This window comes from Durio zibethinus, chromosome 10 (genome assembly GCF_047325235.1).
Source record: "Durio zibethinus cultivar Kanyao isolate XHJ-2024 chromosome 10, ASM4732523v1, whole genome shotgun sequence".
NCBI lineage: Eukaryota > Viridiplantae > Streptophyta > Magnoliopsida > Malvales > Malvaceae > Durio > Durio zibethinus.
Window position 1 is genome coordinate 21,957,675 of NC_143171.1, and position 17,413 is coordinate 21,975,087.

General features: G+C 32.8%; 1 protein-coding gene and 1 pseudogene across 4 annotated transcripts; one reads left to right on the plus strand and one right to left on the minus strand.

Annotated features, from left to right (window-relative positions):
* The first annotated feature begins 1,918 nt into the window (after nucleotides 1-1,918).
* Nucleotides 1,919-3,591, plus strand: LOC111291645 (oxygen-evolving enhancer protein 2-1, chloroplastic-like; annotated as a pseudogene). The gene is made up of 4 exons (XR_016345825.1): nucleotides 1,919-2,266; nucleotides 2,473-2,711; nucleotides 2,833-2,877; nucleotides 3,245-3,591. The product of XR_016345825.1 is annotated as an oxygen-evolving enhancer protein 2-1, chloroplastic-like (transcript).
* A 492-nt stretch (nucleotides 3,592-4,083) lies between these two features.
* On the minus strand, nucleotides 4,084-16,881 carry LOC111291643 (WD repeat-containing protein 26 homolog). 3 transcript variants are annotated; one of them, XM_022883461.2, is made up of 5 exons: nucleotides 16,812-16,881; nucleotides 12,940-13,832; nucleotides 7,741-7,842; nucleotides 5,376-6,002; nucleotides 4,084-4,461 (listed from the first exon to the last, which is right to left on the minus strand). In XM_022883461.2, the coding sequence occupies exons 2-5, from the start codon at nucleotides 13,735-13,737 to the stop codon at nucleotides 4,246-4,248; spliced, it is 1,743 nt and encodes a 580-aa protein (XP_022739196.1). In that variant the 5' UTR covers nucleotides 13,738-13,832; nucleotides 16,812-16,881; the 3' UTR covers nucleotides 4,084-4,245. The 3 variants fall into 3 exon arrangements, with proteins under 3 accessions (XP_022739196.1, XP_022739195.1, XP_022739197.1); XM_022883460.2 differs by lacking the exon at nucleotides 16,812-16,881 and adding an exon at nucleotides 16,557-16,786; XM_022883462.2 differs by lacking the exon at nucleotides 16,812-16,881 and adding an exon at nucleotides 16,362-16,767.
* Nucleotides 16,882-17,413: the final 532 nt, after the last annotated feature.

The following is a 17,413-nucleotide window of genomic DNA, read 5'->3' on the forward strand; positions in this document are numbered from 1 at the left end:
CTTCACTGAAATTAATATTTGAATTCAACAATAATACGGTGAATTCAACTCCACCGCACTGAAGGTGTGGTGGAGTGGAATCTAAACCCCCACTTAGTATAGAGTTGAAATATATATATATATATATATATATAAAGGGAGTTGATAAATTCAATTTTCAATCACTAAGTCTTCTTTTAGATGTTAATTCTAGTGATTCAAATAAGGCAATGATGAAATTTTCTAGTCAAGATGAGGAGGTTAATCTCATTCCTTCTTTCTTAATTTTGATTATTGTTTTAAAGCATTTGTAAATGTAGTAGTTTACAAGTTTTCTCATTGATGGTTTTAGTAACTCTTTTAGCTTATGATCCATTTGAATGGGCAATAAGATTAATTTCAATGAAATTGAAAACAGTAACAAAACTTACTATAACTACGATTGAAAAAAAATTATTATAGCTATGATTAAAAAAAATTCATAGAGAAATTTATGTTGAATGAACTTTACTGAAATTAATATTTGAATTCAATTGATGATGCGATGAGTTCAACTCCATTGCACTAAATGTGTGGTGGAGTGGAATCCAAACCCCAACTTAATATGGTGTTGAAATATATATATAAGGAGTTGATAAAGCTAGCATATGGACACCAAGAATATAATTATTATTAAGAAAACTCCAAATGTCTTGGGGCGGAACTAAATAATAGTGCTATCCTAAAGAAAGATGCTTAAAATGAGAAGCCATCCAAACTGCACAAAAATTAGCTTCAATCCAAATGTCACTCCAAATGAGCCACACCCCTCTTATAAGCTTCCCATTGAAACTTGCTCTGGTGATGATGAACATGTAAGCAATTTCTTTCTTTTAACTCACAATTTATATAGTCATTTACTTGCTACGCTATTTATCTACGTATCCTCTCTTTTAGATTTTTTTTTCTTTTTACATTTTTTCAGACTATTTAGTATATATTCCTTCTTCTTCACCCTTTTTTGTGTAATAGATACTTCGTAGTCTTAATCTTGTAAACTTTATGAGTGATGAATTGAAGTCTATTACAACTGAAATAGAAAACCCGAAATTTAGCTAACTTAATCATTTTAAAGAGGTGATATCAAACAGATACGAGTTCAAATCTAATAGTTATAACATTTTATCTTATTTCCAAAACTGTAACTTCTTTTATTAAAAAAAAAAATTGAAATAGAAGCAATTGCAATAACTCTTGAGCGAGGTAATCTAAGAAACTATTTAAAGGAGAGTAGGAAAACCAGTGAATGAGAGATGAAGATCTATCAAACTCTTTCTCTAATTATGAGTTCATCCCATGCTCAACGTTTTATTGTCTTGGATATCAAAACAATTGGTGTTTGATCAACAATATATGAACTTTCCAATGATAGAGTGTTGTTGTTAGTTTAATCTTGGAAGTTTTTAAAATTAAATTGGTTAAAGCCTTAAACGTCAAAGTTTAATTTTCTCTCAAATTTCCTTTCGCTAAAATTTTTCGTGAACGAAACATACATAAGAAAACATTTTTCTTGATATTTTCCTTGAAATAAGGTAAGGATTTTGATTTTGCTCCTTTCATTTTTCTTTCTTGCAAAATTTTATTAATATTTTTTAACTCGCCATTTTTAATAATTCATTTTTGCTTTTTTTTTTTTGGTTGGTACAATAATACTTAGATTGAGAATGTAAATCATGATAGTTCTTGAACATGGAGTTTTGCGAGTGGAAGTGCCATGTCAACCCTTCAAGTACCGTCATGGCCACTCCCCTAAATCCATCATGAAGTCCGACATGGACTTTGCAAAGAGTAACTCAAGCCAAATGGCAGCAATAAGAGCCGCCAAGACCTTATCCCAGATCTATAATCTAATCCAACATCCAAAGACAAGCTGATTACCTTCACATATAAAAAAAACACAACTTCCCACACTCATTTTTCTGTTAGTTTTATACACAATACAAAACTAGGCCGAAGAATAGTGTTTCTAAGTGTAAAACAAGGAAATAAGCAGCTAGCATGGCCTCCACCGCATGCTTCTTGCACCACCATGCACTCACCACCGCAAGCAGATCATCATCATCAACATCACAGCACCAAGTTGCAAACATCAAGCTAAACCAGCCAGTGTGCAGGGCTCAGAAGCAGGTGGTCCAAGAGGCCGATGATGGAAGCCTTGTCTCCCGTAGGTTGGCTCTCACTGTGCTCATTGGTGCTGCAGAGGTTGGCTCTAAGGTTTCTCCTGCTGATGCTGCCTATGGTGAAGCTGGTAACTTCCTTTCTATTATCCTTGAATTATTAAATCTTCATAAGATAATCTAATAAGGCAATGTCAGCAGCCTTTTAGGCCTCATTTCCTCTATGAGGATGATGACATTCTGGGAAATGAAATAGTAAGAATTGATAAATATATATATATATATATATATCATCATAGTTTCTATATAATGACTTAAAATTGAGGTTGATTTGCAGCCAATGTATTTGGTAAGCCCAAAACTAACAGAGACTTCTTACCATACAATGGAGACAGGTTCAAGCTGTCAATACCATCAAAATGGAACCCAGGCAAAGAGGTTGAGTACCCAGGTCAAGTCCTCAGATAAGAGGACAACTTCGACTCAACCAGCAACGTTGCTGTCATTGTCAATCCAACTGACAAGAAGTCCATAACTGACTATGGTTCCACTCAGGATTTCCTCTCAAGGTAAAATATGATTTCTATACATCCACAATCTGACCCTTCAAGAATTTTAAGATTAAAGATTTCAAGTATTAAGAATATAATTAATGTTTGCTGATTAATTTGCATCTCATGGATCTTTGCAGATGGACTATCTGCTTGGAAAACAAGCATACTCTGGTTTAACTGATGCTGTGGTAATTTACTAACATATCAAGGGAGAAAAAAAAAAAAGGAAAATTAGAATGGGAGTTGGTTGGGCATTGTTAGTCATGTAGGTAATTTCCAAATTATTTGCAAAGAGGACACTGAACGTAGTTATAGCAACCAACAGCCATGTTGTCCATTGGTAAAGTGCCGGATTTTTAGTTTCAGTAAAAATTTAGTGACATGGTTCAATCCTTAACAGCTTTTTAAGTACCAAAAACATAGTTGTAGCAGCTTTTTGGAACCATTGCCTCATCATAGACTTCATTGTGTGTCCCTTATTTCCTGTCTTATTTTTTTCCAATAACAAGCAAATCTCTCTAATGTATGATTACATTACATACTTGAATTGGTCAGGGTGGTTTTGATTCCAATGCAGTGGCAACAGCAAACATATTGGAGAGTTCAAGACCTGTGGTTGGAGGGAAACAGTACTACTTGTCGGTGTTGACAAGAACTGCTGATGGGGATGAAGATGGGAAGCACCAACTAATTACAGCCACTGTAAAAGATGATAAGCTTTACGTTTGCAAAGCACAAGCTGGAGACGAGGTGGTTCAACGAAGCTAGAAAGTTTGAGGAGAGCACTGCAAGTTCCTTCAGTGTTGCTTAATAACTTATATTAAGGAGAGATTTTATGTAAATCTTCTTAGCAGTTATGATGTTTGATTTGAGTTTGTCTATCATCCACTCCCCTCCAAAGCTTCTATATTTCTATATTTTTCCTTTTTGTGGAAGCTTGTGGATACCTAAATATTTCATGGCACATAATTAAGGAGCAACCCTTCTGCTATATTACTCCTTTAATCTTTCTAAATTTCTCCCCTAGAAATCATAATAATTCAAGAGTAATCTATTTACACGGGTATTAAATTAAAGCGTTTTCAATTTTTTTTTAAATCATTGACATTCTTCAAATTCATCATACCAATTCAATCATGGGTTGAGATTAGTTGTTAAACTCTCAACCATTTAGTTAAAAAACCTTAAAGAAACTATTTAATCTCAACCGTTGGATGAATATCTAAAGCTAAAAAAAAAAAGGTATAAACTTCCGTAAGTTATCCCTTTTCATAATTCAAATGTCAAATGTGCAATTAACCATAATATAAATGCATACGAATGCAAGTCAACACCAGAAAACATATGCAGACAGGTGCTTGTGAGCAAGCAAGCTCTAAATTTTCACAAATTAATTGAATGTTAAAAAGGAGAAATAGCAAATTTATTATCAGAAAGTTGCTGCATTGTTGATAATCTTTTTTTGATATGAATGTCAGTTTTCAACAAGGTAAAGTATTTACATGAAACCAATTTTATCAGATATCAATGACTGAAGATTTCATGCATTCAATCTCTCAGGTTGCTCCATTGCAATAATGGATGCCGTTGCTGTGGGTGTCTTTCCGCTTTGCGCTTAGATTTTTCAAGCCCCATATCCGAATTGTACGATCATCACTAGCTGATGCCAACATGTGAGGGTTTGCTGGATTCCAGCTCACACAACTAACAGCTCCAGAATGACCTGGTAATGCTTCTATAAGCTCCCCTCTGCCCCTATGCCATATATAGACCTAAACATAGAGCAAAAGGAAAATTAAATTTCACTCACTTGAACTTCAGATATAAACCACATTCCTCATAAATTTACATTTACAAAATGTGTGTGCATAATGTCACATTGTTTAATTAGTATTGCAGCACTATACCAGTGACAAAAACAGAGTAGAGTCCACTAATGACGCCATAAACATCTAGGAAAAACCAAGATCCATTTGTCTGGACTAAAGTGCTAAGGCACCATATCCAGGCAGCGAAAAGTTCCCATTTGGAAAAAATCTGTGAGGTTGCAGATGGGTATACTGCTGTAAGCAGATGTGAAAATTTCTTGGTACATATGACTAAATCTATGTTTGGGGTTGGGGGGTAGAAATTCTAGAAAAAGAAAAGAAATTGGACTGTAGAATGACAAGATATACTCGTGCACCATGCAGATAGCCAATGTTTATGCTAACACGTGCATGGCTGATATATGTTGAGCCCATCAGTTACAAATAAATATCTTAGAGCATTTTCTGAGATAAAGACATTGCTAAGGTGAAGAATGAGGAAAAAATACATTAATCAGCTACTTGACAGGGAAAGTATTGTGAAAACACATGAGAGAAAATCCATGGCTCTGATATACAAGACAGTATCATCTATACAAGCATATGATTGCACAAGATGATTACATGAAAAGCAATGTGACTTTCACTGATGAAGCAAAAACTATATCTATACTTGCTTGAGATCTTGTAGTCTTCACAAAACATCAGTCTCTTATTTATACTACAATGTCACTCAAATGACACATCTATGCAAAGATGAATCCCATATATAATATAAGTCAACTCATAGCAGCCATATTATGAGAATAATGCTTTCCATATTATTCATAGGCCAACTTATTTCTACAGATTGATATAGAACAAATTTAAAGTCATACCAGTGAATCCTCACTACCGCTGGCAATAAAAGCTTGCTCAAGTCCTCCAAAACAAGACCTAATGATGAAGCGGGTGCGTTTATGGCCTCTATATTTAGAAACAAGCTTCACATCACCTTCAATATTCCATAAATGGATTTCTTGGTTTAAAAGATTTACCAGCAAGAATCTATTGTCTCTTGATAATGAGAACGAAGTTATTGTTTGATCCTCTTCAATAAATCTCTCAACTTTTGCTTCCCTGTCAAGTAATAATATAGCTCTTTCCCTACATATACTTATAATCTGCTTTCCATCATTTGTTATTTCCAAATCAGAAATTTTTAGAGTTCGTGGCCCTTTCCAGCACTCTAGCTCTTTTCCATCCAATTCCCACATGCAGATACTCTTATCATTCACACCAGAAAATATCCATTTGCCATCTGGAGACCATCCACATGAAACCATGCCAAGACCAGCTTTTTCATAAACATGGAGGCATTCACCAGAAGGGACATCCCAGCGCCTTACAACCTCCTCTACACCACATGTGAGAAGCTCATGGTCATCTGGACTCCATGATACAGAAGAGATAGGTTTCTGGTGACCGGAGAGTTTACGTTTAAAAGATACTCCATTTGCATCAACCTACAATAAATTAAATATCAGAATGAGAAAATCGGCTAATGCTAGGCTTTTGAGTAAGCAAAAATATGGCTGATTCAATCATTCAGCAGTCATCTAAGCATTTCACACATTAATACAACCCCTATATGTTTGAAATTTAGATTCCAGCCAAGAGAAAGCCCTAATTTCACCAAAACCCTTGAATTTGGATACCAATAAAAAACTTAAGAGATTAATAATTCAAATGAAAATAAAACTATGCCCTCCACTGATATGCTAAAAAAGAAAGCTAAGGAAGGCATCGAAAAAGATAGTATAAAAGAATTTTGGGCAGATGGTATCCAGACTATAGCGTGGAAATGTGGAGGAGAAGAAAAATATCTTGGCTTACAAACTTTATTCAATAGTCCAAGACAATACTAGATGAGTAGAGAAAGAGCAATATTTCTTTCTTCTTTAAGAAGAAAAAAACTTACCTGCATACAAGAAAAAAGAGGGCATAATATTACAAAGGCATCAAATTTATATGTCATATGATGATATTGTTGGAAATGGTGATCAAACAGAAGTTAAGGAAAGAGATTAGCATTTTTGAAAATCAAATTGATTTTATCTCAATCAACTTGACTATTAAAACTATTTATCCGAGGGCTTTGCTACAAAAAATCCATCTTAGGTATATCTTTTTTGACCTTTCTCCATTCTTCCAACTTTGATGCATCCCACTGTTGAAGCTTTTCGTTTTTGTTTACTTGATTCTTAACTCTTACCTTGTTTTCCTTTCAACAATTGCCACACTGACTACTATGCAAAACATTCACAATATCAGGATGAGAAAATGACAATTTTGTAGTTGAACAAAACAACCATACCCTAAGCCGCCACTATCTAATTTCATTCAAACAGGCACCATCATGATCAACTCCATAATTCCTCCCTAAATCATCAGAGGAAGTACCTCTTTTATCATATTCCAACATTTTCTATTTTGTTACATCCAAATGCTAGTACAACCGAGGCCCTATAAGGAAAAAATTACTAAGCTTTAATTATCAGAGTTCTTTCTTTATTGCATCAAGGGATACTCATTTTTCTAGGGCTCCAATTATATTGCTTTTTCTATTTGTTCTTTGTTATTTGCTTTTCAACTCCACAGACTTGCTTAAAAAACAATAAGTAATAAGGAAAAAGCAAAATCATATTTGATTAACTGAACAAATGGCTAAAATAATCCACACATTTAGACATAATTCCTCCATACGAAAGAATAAAATCATGAATTTTGTTATGCACAAAAGTCATTTTTAATTTTTCAAAAATACTAATCTACTTTAATTTTTTACCACACTTTACATTTTTTCGTTTGAAAACAAAATCAAGTAGCAAAAATAACTACCAAGCATAATCTAAGTTTAATCTCCAAGAAGCCACATCTCTTTTATCATTTCTTTCTTTCCTTATTTCATTATGTTGGCAGCAATTCTGTTGAAGATGAGGTAGAATATAAGCTACAATAGAACCATAAGGTATTAACAAAAAATGAAAAAGATTGAATTGAACATTGGAAATAAGCATCTAAGAACACAATTTATGTTACTAGATTTAATCGAAAGTACATAAAAATTACTAAACTCATGTCCACAATGGACTATGAAAAACAGAGTTGAAAATTTAAATCAATTTATTACTATAGGTAGGAATTAAAAATAAACAATTGCAACACATATATGTTTATAATGTTCCAATTGAATAGCAATACCTCCCAAATGATTGCTGACTTATCATTTGATGATGAAGCTAAGTATTTCCCATTATGTGAAAATTGCAAGAACCATACTTCATCAGTGTGAGCCTGTAGTATCTATTGCAAGAGAAACAAAAAAAGGGTTTAAAAAAAATAATTTGCAATAATAATTCAAGAAAAGTAAAATGCAAGCCACAAGTAGATAAACTTTCAAAGAAGAAATAAACAAGCAGAAAATTAAATCAAGTATCAGCAAATATTTCCGATCAGAGGACACTAAAACAAATTCACTTGACTGCATATGTAAACAAACAATATTATCTTTTTCCTAGACTTGGCAATTTAAGAACATGACCAGCTAACATGATATGAACACGACATATAGGAAAGTGGGTTTGGATGTTGTATAATTGTGTGTGTCATGATCATCTCAACCAGCTTATGACACAAAAATATTTGTGTTATGCAAGCTGACCCACCTAACCTGCATATGACCCATTTCATGTCCAATTAATTGTATCAATACATTTCCACATTACTCAAAATATCTAACATGTTAAGCTCATTTATGGAATTATTGTTATTTAAATTAAATAAAATAATACTATTATTATTCATGTTTAAATATGTTCATCATGTCTAACTGGGTTAATCATATCATGTCTAAATAGGTTGATCACATTTAAAAGTGTTAACCATGTTATGCTATGTAATCAATATAATTAACGTGTCACGTTCGTGTGAAAGACTTTAACAAAATTAATTAATCATGCAATGTTCGTGTCGACCCATTTACCTACTATACTCTTATCTTGACATGACACGATTACAACCCGTTAACACAAATTGCCAGCCCTAGTTTTTCCTTTCCCCTTAGTGAGGCAATTTGCTAGTAGTGTGACTTGGCTCAAGAAAGATCCAAAAATGGAGGAAAGGAAAATTGTGAGAAAAGAAGTTTAAGGAATGGAAGCATTTTTGTTGTTCACTCTACTCATATTCTTGGTAGGAAAAACAGAAAGTGAAAGGAAAGGAAATTATTATTATCCATTGCTCAATAGAATTGAAAGTAGTAGGAAAGAAAATTAAAAATAACATCATTTTACCATTATAGCATTTCTGAATGCAAATAAAAGGACAACTAAAAAATGCATTAGTTAATGTTACTATAACTTAATTTACATTCCTCCTTTTTCTCTTCCACAATTTCCCCAAACTGGAAGGACTGATTTTTGTCATTATAGATAAAATGGCAATCGCTTTTATTTTCTTTCCTCTCACTTTCTTCTCCTACCAAATCTAAGTAGCAATTATTTTCTTTCCAATTTTCTTTTCATATCTTTCCATCTACCTGCTTTTCTCTTCTACTAACCGAAGCCTAAGATGCCTAACATATCATTACAAAGCAATTGGTATAATTCATACATCCAAATACATTATGAACTAATCTGAAATCTACGAAAAGAAAAAGAAAGCAAACAAATAATGATATAGTGATAATTTCAAGAAAAACTATTGTGAAGAGTATCCATTAGAAACCTTTCAAGCACAGCTACAACTAAGATTTATGACATGTAAAAACAATTTCCTTAACAAAAAAATAGGAATTAACAAATCCAATAACCAGAATATTATGAACCTAAGAACTAAATGAATTCTTGCCAAGAATACTTCAAAAATATTGGGAAAATCCAACATCACTTGGAGCATAAAATTTTCCTTTAACTCTATTTGACATGTTCCACACCAATTTGTGACTAAAAAACTCCTAAACCCAACCTAGACAGTGGTAGAATATTGTTAAATCAGTTCTCCAAGTAGATATGATATGCATTAATAATAGTTAAAAAGTCAGACATTGTTGGTCTCTTTTACAGTTTACTAGAAGCCTAACCACTAAAAGATATTTAAAAAGAAAATTAAAAGTAAAAGAAAGGATAAACCTATATTAATGAAGCTTCAGTTCATTTATAATTTGGGAAGATGCTGTAGAAACAAAAGAAAAGAACAAAAGGGAAATTCAAAAACAAAATTCCCTTTTACCTTTCACAGTTTAAACCTAAAGCCGCCACACCTTATCCACTAGCTGCTCAAGTGATGAGCAAATAAAGATAAATGTATTATCTATTTCATTCTAATGTTTAAATTTTATGGTGGTCACAAATCTCACTAATGGTTGTAACATAATGATTCTCTCTCTCCATCAGAAAATGAAATTACTTCTATAGTTTCTGAAAATTCATTGATCATAAATGTCACTTTATCTTTATTGAGAAATAATTGCCACAATTTTAAATTTAATGTACAATAATCTTTTCTCTTTGTGGTTAAACATAGTTCCTTTATTTAATATTGGCTTACATGGTTCATATTCAACATTAAACCCGTATATGTAACCAATGCTCCTATTCAGAGATTAATGATAAGGGGAATCGATTCTCTTCCATTAAAACCAAAAATTTTCAAAAATCCACCTTTGCAAGCAATTTTGTGGTTTTGAAACTCAGCACAAGAAGTTCAACTCCTAGGATTGTCGTCTCCAAGCACCACAGGAATGCTAATCCAAAAAGGTTAATAATATGTACCAAATAAAAAAGCAAGAAAGTGGATACGAGCATTTTAAAGGAATGTCAACCTTGGGGTTTTTTTTATCATTATTTCCTCAAGTTTATCATCTTGCACAAAGTGTCAAATTTTGCCCAAACCCATTTGTGCTGCCCATATTGCCTTAAAATTTGTCCATCCAGCTGCCCATTGATTAAATGGGTATCAGGTACATCCATTTAATCCATATTTAAAACAAAGTAACTGGTGCCCTGGGGTACCCAATAAGCGTCTATTGTTTTAAACACAATGCCCAATGGTCAGCTAATTTGAAAATTTTTTTCTCTCTTTCTTTACTTATCTTAATTTCACAGCCCATAATGTTAATAACAACTAACCATACATTCAATGGATAAAAAAAACATGCAATAACATTTTAGAATATTTATTAATCATTTATAATTTCAAATGCCCATTTCGTTCGTTTTTAATTACAAATTAAGCATAATGTTTTTCACATATGTCATAAATTTTGTGGTGTTTAAAAGATAAATTTATTAAAAAAATTAGAAAAAGATAAAAATCTGATAGTAGATTCGGCTGGTCCTTATAAATGGGTGATGGGTGGCTTGGGCATAGAGATATACAAATTAAACTGGTCACAAACAGGCATATAGGTAATTATAACCCAACCCATTTATGCGTCACTTATACCAGTTCGTGCCTGCCCATTTGACACCCTATTGTACTTGATATGACCAACATGATAGGTAGTTGGGTTGGAATGCATCAAGAAACATCACATCATCCCAACTACATGTAACATAAGACAAATTCAATGAACCAACTACAAGATATTTATAAAGGTTTTTGGTCCAAGAGTATGGCTCTTGAAAAAGTTGTGAAAAGATGTCTATATAGACATAACCTCGCTAATCCTAATACAACTAAGATTCCTCAAATTACAAGATTCCCATGTATTTCATGGCATAAAGTTTTGTGTCACTTTTTGTCTATGTCACTGCTCAAGGCAAGGAGCAACTGATCTTTAAAGATTATCTAATTGACCAACTCATAAGCTATGATATTTGATTAACACTATAGAGTTTGGGAAGTATATGCTTGCAGGTGTTTAAGAACACCGTTAGATTTGTCTTAAGGATTCACTAGAAGACTTCATGGGTGGTTGTTAGGTTATCAGACCTCATTGTCTCAATCCATTAGATCATCCCTGAAAGATCTTGCTACAAAATGAATGTCCATATTTTCCATCAAGCTTAAATCACTTTACATGAAAGCACAATCCATGTTTAAGTAATTGAATCCATGAATGAGGGACAAATTGGTCTGGAAGATGAAGCTAAAGCACATACTAAGATCTTGTCCGAAGAGGTTGTGACAAAAATCCTGATAGACAAAGTTTTTTGGCACCAACACCCATTGGTCCAAACATCGTTGGTAATAATATAAAGGACTTAATATATTGATGAAATTAAGGACATATATTGATGAAATTAAGGACCCTGGTCAAACCACCACAAAAAGCCATACACAAAAGAAAAAAGAAAACCACGCAGATAAGATGCAACGGACAATAATCAAGGCCTTTTTTATAGAATACAAATTAACAAAAAATACTCTTTAGTAGCAGAATAGAATAAAACTAGCAGACTTAAAATTCCATAACTGCCAAGTGCAGTTTCCATTAGTCCAAGAAGATATTTTTATGTTTGGAAATGCCATCTCTTTCCCTTGCACTTCAAAAGAGGATTACACTTCCCCAATAAAATGTCAATGAATCATAAAATTCTTCTTATTAACATGTGATGTATAATTTTCTTGGAGACACTTCCAATTGTTGATTGTTCAAATCAACCATGTGGCATATGATAGGACTACCTCCCAAACACCACATGTACATTTTAAGCATGTCCATGTTATGCATCAAAATTTTACAGAAGTTTCATCCTTTTGGCAAGCAAAGGCAAAGCTGAGTTAAGGAAACTAGGTTTAATGAACTATTACAACGTATCATCAGTAGTTTCACTTGCTTACCTGGTTTATTATTCTTGAACCAAACCTTTGGCTGCCAAAAAAAGAAGTTATTGCTTTGTACATTCACCAACTTATAAAATGACCTTCCATTTGCATTCTCATTAAGAGATCGCATTAAATTCCAGCTTTGCCAAACAATTCTCAAGCACCATGATTAGGAACCTTCCTTGCAAGATTCTTCCAATCATGCATGAGAATTAAACAGCTAACTATCTAGTCAATTACAGAGCTCAATTTACTTCTAAAAAGAAGTATTCAAACCCTAACTCCAGTGAAAGTATAAACACCAAAACTTAAAAACCTAACTTATAACCAAGTACCTAAGATCAGTTCTATCATACCTGAATCAAAAATATATTTATGTTAATCAAGGAACCTGCTTCAAGATGGCAATGAATATCCATACTGATAAGGCACAAGCTAATTTCCACAAAACTAACCCAAGAAAATGGCAAAGAATGCACTGTGTACCGTTTGTTATGATTGCAGCACTTGAAAATTTGTATCAATAAAAAAACGTAAAGAACTGAGAATTTTTCCACCTTAAAGTAAAAAATGAAAGATAAGAAACAAAGATTTAATAACAAAAAAAATCTGATTACCAGAATAGAATCTAACCTGCAATGTTTGAGAAGGAATTTGATCTCTCCCACACTGATGATCAGCATATAGTGACATTTCCTTATCCAAAGAGTTGTGAAACATGCAAGAGTCTCGTTGCAAGACAAGGGCCTGTTCAACTAAATGCTCCAACCTTCTTTCGGGGATCATAACTGTTGGAGGAAGTAGCTTCTGTAATTCTTCCAATAATTTAGTCCGAGATCGAGCCCTCAATGTATCTTGTTTACAAGACCGAACAGAAAAACAGTGAGAGGGAGACACAATGAATGAAGAAAGCTCACGAACTCTGCTATTATTTATACAAAGAGGTGCAATCTCAGTCCTCAATGTCTTCAGAGCATCCATGACATTTTCTTCATCTAAAAGTTCAAAAAACTTCTGTTCCAATATCAGAAAAGAGGCTGATTTTATGGTCCTTTCATCTGTTAGACCAATATTATGCAATGTGACAACACTTTCATCCCAATTTCCCTCAAGAATTTGCCGCATAAATATGTTGACCACAGAAGAATGTAATGGTATCCCTGACTCTTCCTCTAGACGAGCACCACTCTTTATATAACCAAGAGAGTATAATGCTTTTGCTATTATTCGGACAAATTCTACCTTCTTTATAACTCCTTTTGAGCCAACAACTTCTTCACCCCCTTCAGACTGCAGGGGCCGAGCCATCAAGTCTCCTGAAGACCCAGCTACAGGCTCTTTAATAGTTGAACCGTTTGAAAGATGTCTCAATTCTTTAGAGGATAGTTTCATGCGTTTTGAGGCTGGTTCATCATCCTCTTCACCTCCCATGAAATGTGCACCTCAGCCCATATATTATTGGAACGGTAAAAAAACGGCAACACGGTAAATAGTAATGTCTGTAATGAATCACAAGGAATAAAACCCTGCATAAAATAGTCAATAACACGTTGTAAGTTCCTAAAATTAAGCATAAGAACAAGAGAAAGAATCACAGAGAAAAACCTCACCATTATAAATGTGAGATTACAACAAAACGATACAATTAAGGTAAAAAAAAAATCACAAATATGAGAAGGCTACACGTTATTACCTGAAAGTAATCAGTTCAGCTATCCTCATAAAATGTGCAATACAAGCCTTTTATACTTTTCCAATCTAGATATCATTTAGTTTTCATATAGAAGTTCATACAACTCTGATTCTCTTAATAATTTAAATACCACCACTATACTAGAATGGTTATCAGTCAAGCATTACAGTATAAAGGTAAGAATTCCTACTGTAAACAGAAGGTTTGGATTAAAGGAAGAAAAGTGGGAAAGGCAGTAAGGCACAAAAATAAATAAATAAATAAAAAGAAGAGAAAAGATCTAGGTCAGATTCTTAACGGCATCCATAGGACAATTCAGTTAATCATAATAAATTCAATAGAACTTTGCCCCATAGAGAACAATGATCATATGAGCTATTATTTACCTAACTAACCATAATAAGTTCAATATAAGCTTCATCTATAGAGAAATATGATTATAAGGTTCTAGCTAGATAAGAAGTCTATTTTGACTAAGATGTCATCAGCCTAACATCACAGTTTCTATTTTCCAGCTATTCTGTTTAACATAATGGTTACAATCTCCCAGCCAACATTTTCAAAATATTCCAATATTAACACAACCCATAGGACATACTTAATTGCAGATGTCACACCATTTGTGGTTTAGTTCCTAAGCTATAACAACAATGATAACTTCCCTGGCTCAGGGATAGAGCCATGTACAGCAACAGCTATCATGATGGCTTCAGTTGTCTATCCAGAACAATAAAAACAAATATTTTATAGATGTTACAGTGATGGATATCATATAGCCCGCAAATGTAACCCTGGATAAGTCTACCCATTAGTCAGCATAAGGAATCCAAGGCAAATTAGAGGCACCCCCTAACTCAAAATTTCAGCCAAAAAATAAAATTCAAGGTAACTTGCACTTTAAAGACAAATTATACAGATTACTAAACTCCCCTTACCTTTAAGGATTAAAACAATTTGTTAATTTGATATAATTGGAGATCCTATAAGTAAGAAAGAAAATTAACACATCATTCTTGCTACAAGTAAGAATTTAACCTAAATGACTTTGTATCCAATTTGGAAAACAAAGGGAATATTTCATTAATTTGATACAACTGAAGATACTCTAAAAGGACATTGCTTCTGAATTAGTCATATTGGAAGAATGAATTAAAAACATTTACACTGTGTTTGGTAGGAAGGAAACACTACTTTCTTTCCATTCTTTCCTTGGTAGGAGGGAAATAGGAAGAGGGAAGGAAAATGAGCGGATTTGCACCTTTCCCTTTTCTCCAAATCCAATCCTTGCAAATGAGAGGAAAACACTCATTCAACTTAAGTAACAATTTTATTTACAACTTTACCCCAAACCTCTTTCTTTCCCTCTATTTTCCATTCTTCATACCTAACACAATGAAGTAAAAATAACTTTCCTTCCTCTCCTTCCTTTTATCTTTCCTTTCCCACCATTTTCCTTCCTACCAAACATAGTGTTAAAGCAATTCTACTGCTATTACACGCGATGTGCTGACACAATCTGACTTTCAACTTTGTTGTTCTTGAACATTTTATTTGTGATAAAAAAGTTTTCAGTATTATAACACTCACTCAACTATCAACAAAAAGCATTTTGAAGTACAATCTTTGCTACTTTAGATCACTAAGCTTTGCAAGTGCCAATGATTGCAAATTGAGTAAAAGTTGGGAAGTTCAATCATTACATGGACAATTAAAGGAGAAGAAACTATCATTACATCCATCTACAATAGCAATTTACTTTCCTTTACATTTTGCTCAGCCTATGTACAACTTCTTTATCCCAAATTAACATGAAAAAGAGGAACATGGACAAAAGCATGAAGGACTCAGAAAGTATAAGGTATGTTTTGCTAGGATTGGGACCGAAATTAAGCAGTCACCATTCTTAATACCAATGTGCAAGCCTGAGAACGTTGCAGATTCCAAAAAATCAACTTGTCAACTTATAGGTTGAGAAAATGCAAGTGCTCAGTCAGTTATAAAACGCCACATTTATGATTGATTGAAGCATCTATATGATATAAGGAATCAGATCACCACAATATCCATATATGATGAAGTTCAAGCTAAACATATTACATTAAAAATATGATGACCATTTGAGACAGATAATAGGAAGAGCCATTGTCGCCAAAATTAACATGTAGAAATGAACAAAGACGACGAATTTTGTTCCAAAATTGAATAAAAAATGTTTCTAGCAGAAATGATGGAAAACCCGCATCACATATAAATTCAACAATGTGGAGTCTTTACAATACCAAGCAGCTAAAACTAATAATATCAAAATATACTTGGAAAATAACAGAAGTTACTAGCAAATTAGTGCTAAGACAAAACTTACCCAAGACCAGCATAAAATTAGTTTGCAAGATAAATCAGGGTAAAATCAGCAGTAAAAAAAAAAAGAAATCTGAAATACCCAGAAGGGGATTATATACCATGGAGCCGATTCAGATCAGAAAAAATCAGATTGAGAATCCAATAATTAAAATAAATTGAATAAAGGTGAAGAAATTGAAAAAAAAAAATCGATCACCTTTTCTCTTATTTGTCGGCAAACAATTGATTTAAGCGAGAAACAGAGAAAATGAAGAAAAAAAAAGTATAAGAATTAAAATCAGATGTGAAAGTTTAAAGGGCTATCCGTGCCCGAGAAAAAGAAAAGTGTTTTGTGTCCTTCCAAAAGGGGTAGAAAACAACACTGGGATTTATGATGCAAGGGTGAGAGATGATGGCTGTGTGCCTGTGAATAGGGAATGGGGCTCTTTTGACAGTTTCATCTAAGGTTTACCTTTAAGGGCAATTCAGGCCAAATTTGCTCGAAGGCTTCATGATGGGTTGGGCTCGTGGTAGAACTTATGACCTTGGTATATATGATGATTATGCTCTAAATTATTTATAATATGTTGAGTTTGATATATTATTTTTAATTTCATTTTTATATCAACATACCGGTTAATATGTTTTAGTTGTGCTAAAATATAATATATTTAAGGTTGATTTTTTATATCAATAATATCAATTATTTTTATTATTTTCAATTGATTTCAATGAATTTTGATGAAATAATTCATTTTGGCTAATATATGAATCTAAAATATATTTTATAATTTTTTACTTATCTTTTATTATTTAATTATTTTTAATTTAATAAAAATAAAACTAAAATAATTCTTGAAAGTTGGATTTCTCTATTTTTTACTGCAACTTGTTTTCTTTTACACTTTGTTTTTTCAAATCAAAATTCGTATTCAAGAAAATAATTGTACTCTCTTTCTAAAGTTTAAAAATCCTAAAGTTAAAATTAATTTATTTTTCATCTCTTTATTTTTATCTTAATAATTTTTATATGAAAAAAATTACTTATTTAAATATCATATAATTAAATTAAAT

Bases quoted from the DNA above. Each gene is read 5' to 3' on its own strand.
- LOC111291643 (XM_022883461.2), bottom strand. From the start codon at position 13,737: ATGGGAGGTGAAGAGGATGATGAACCAGCCTCAAAACGCATGAAACTA. The intron at 7,843-12,939 runs GTTAGATTCTAT...CTCTTGCAATAG, and splicing joins TTCCTTCTCAAACATTGCAG to ATACTACAGGCTCACACTGA. The intron at 6,003-7,740 runs GTATTGCTATTC...AATTTATTGTAG, and splicing joins AGTCAGCAATCATTTGGGAG to GTTGATGCAAATGGAGTATC.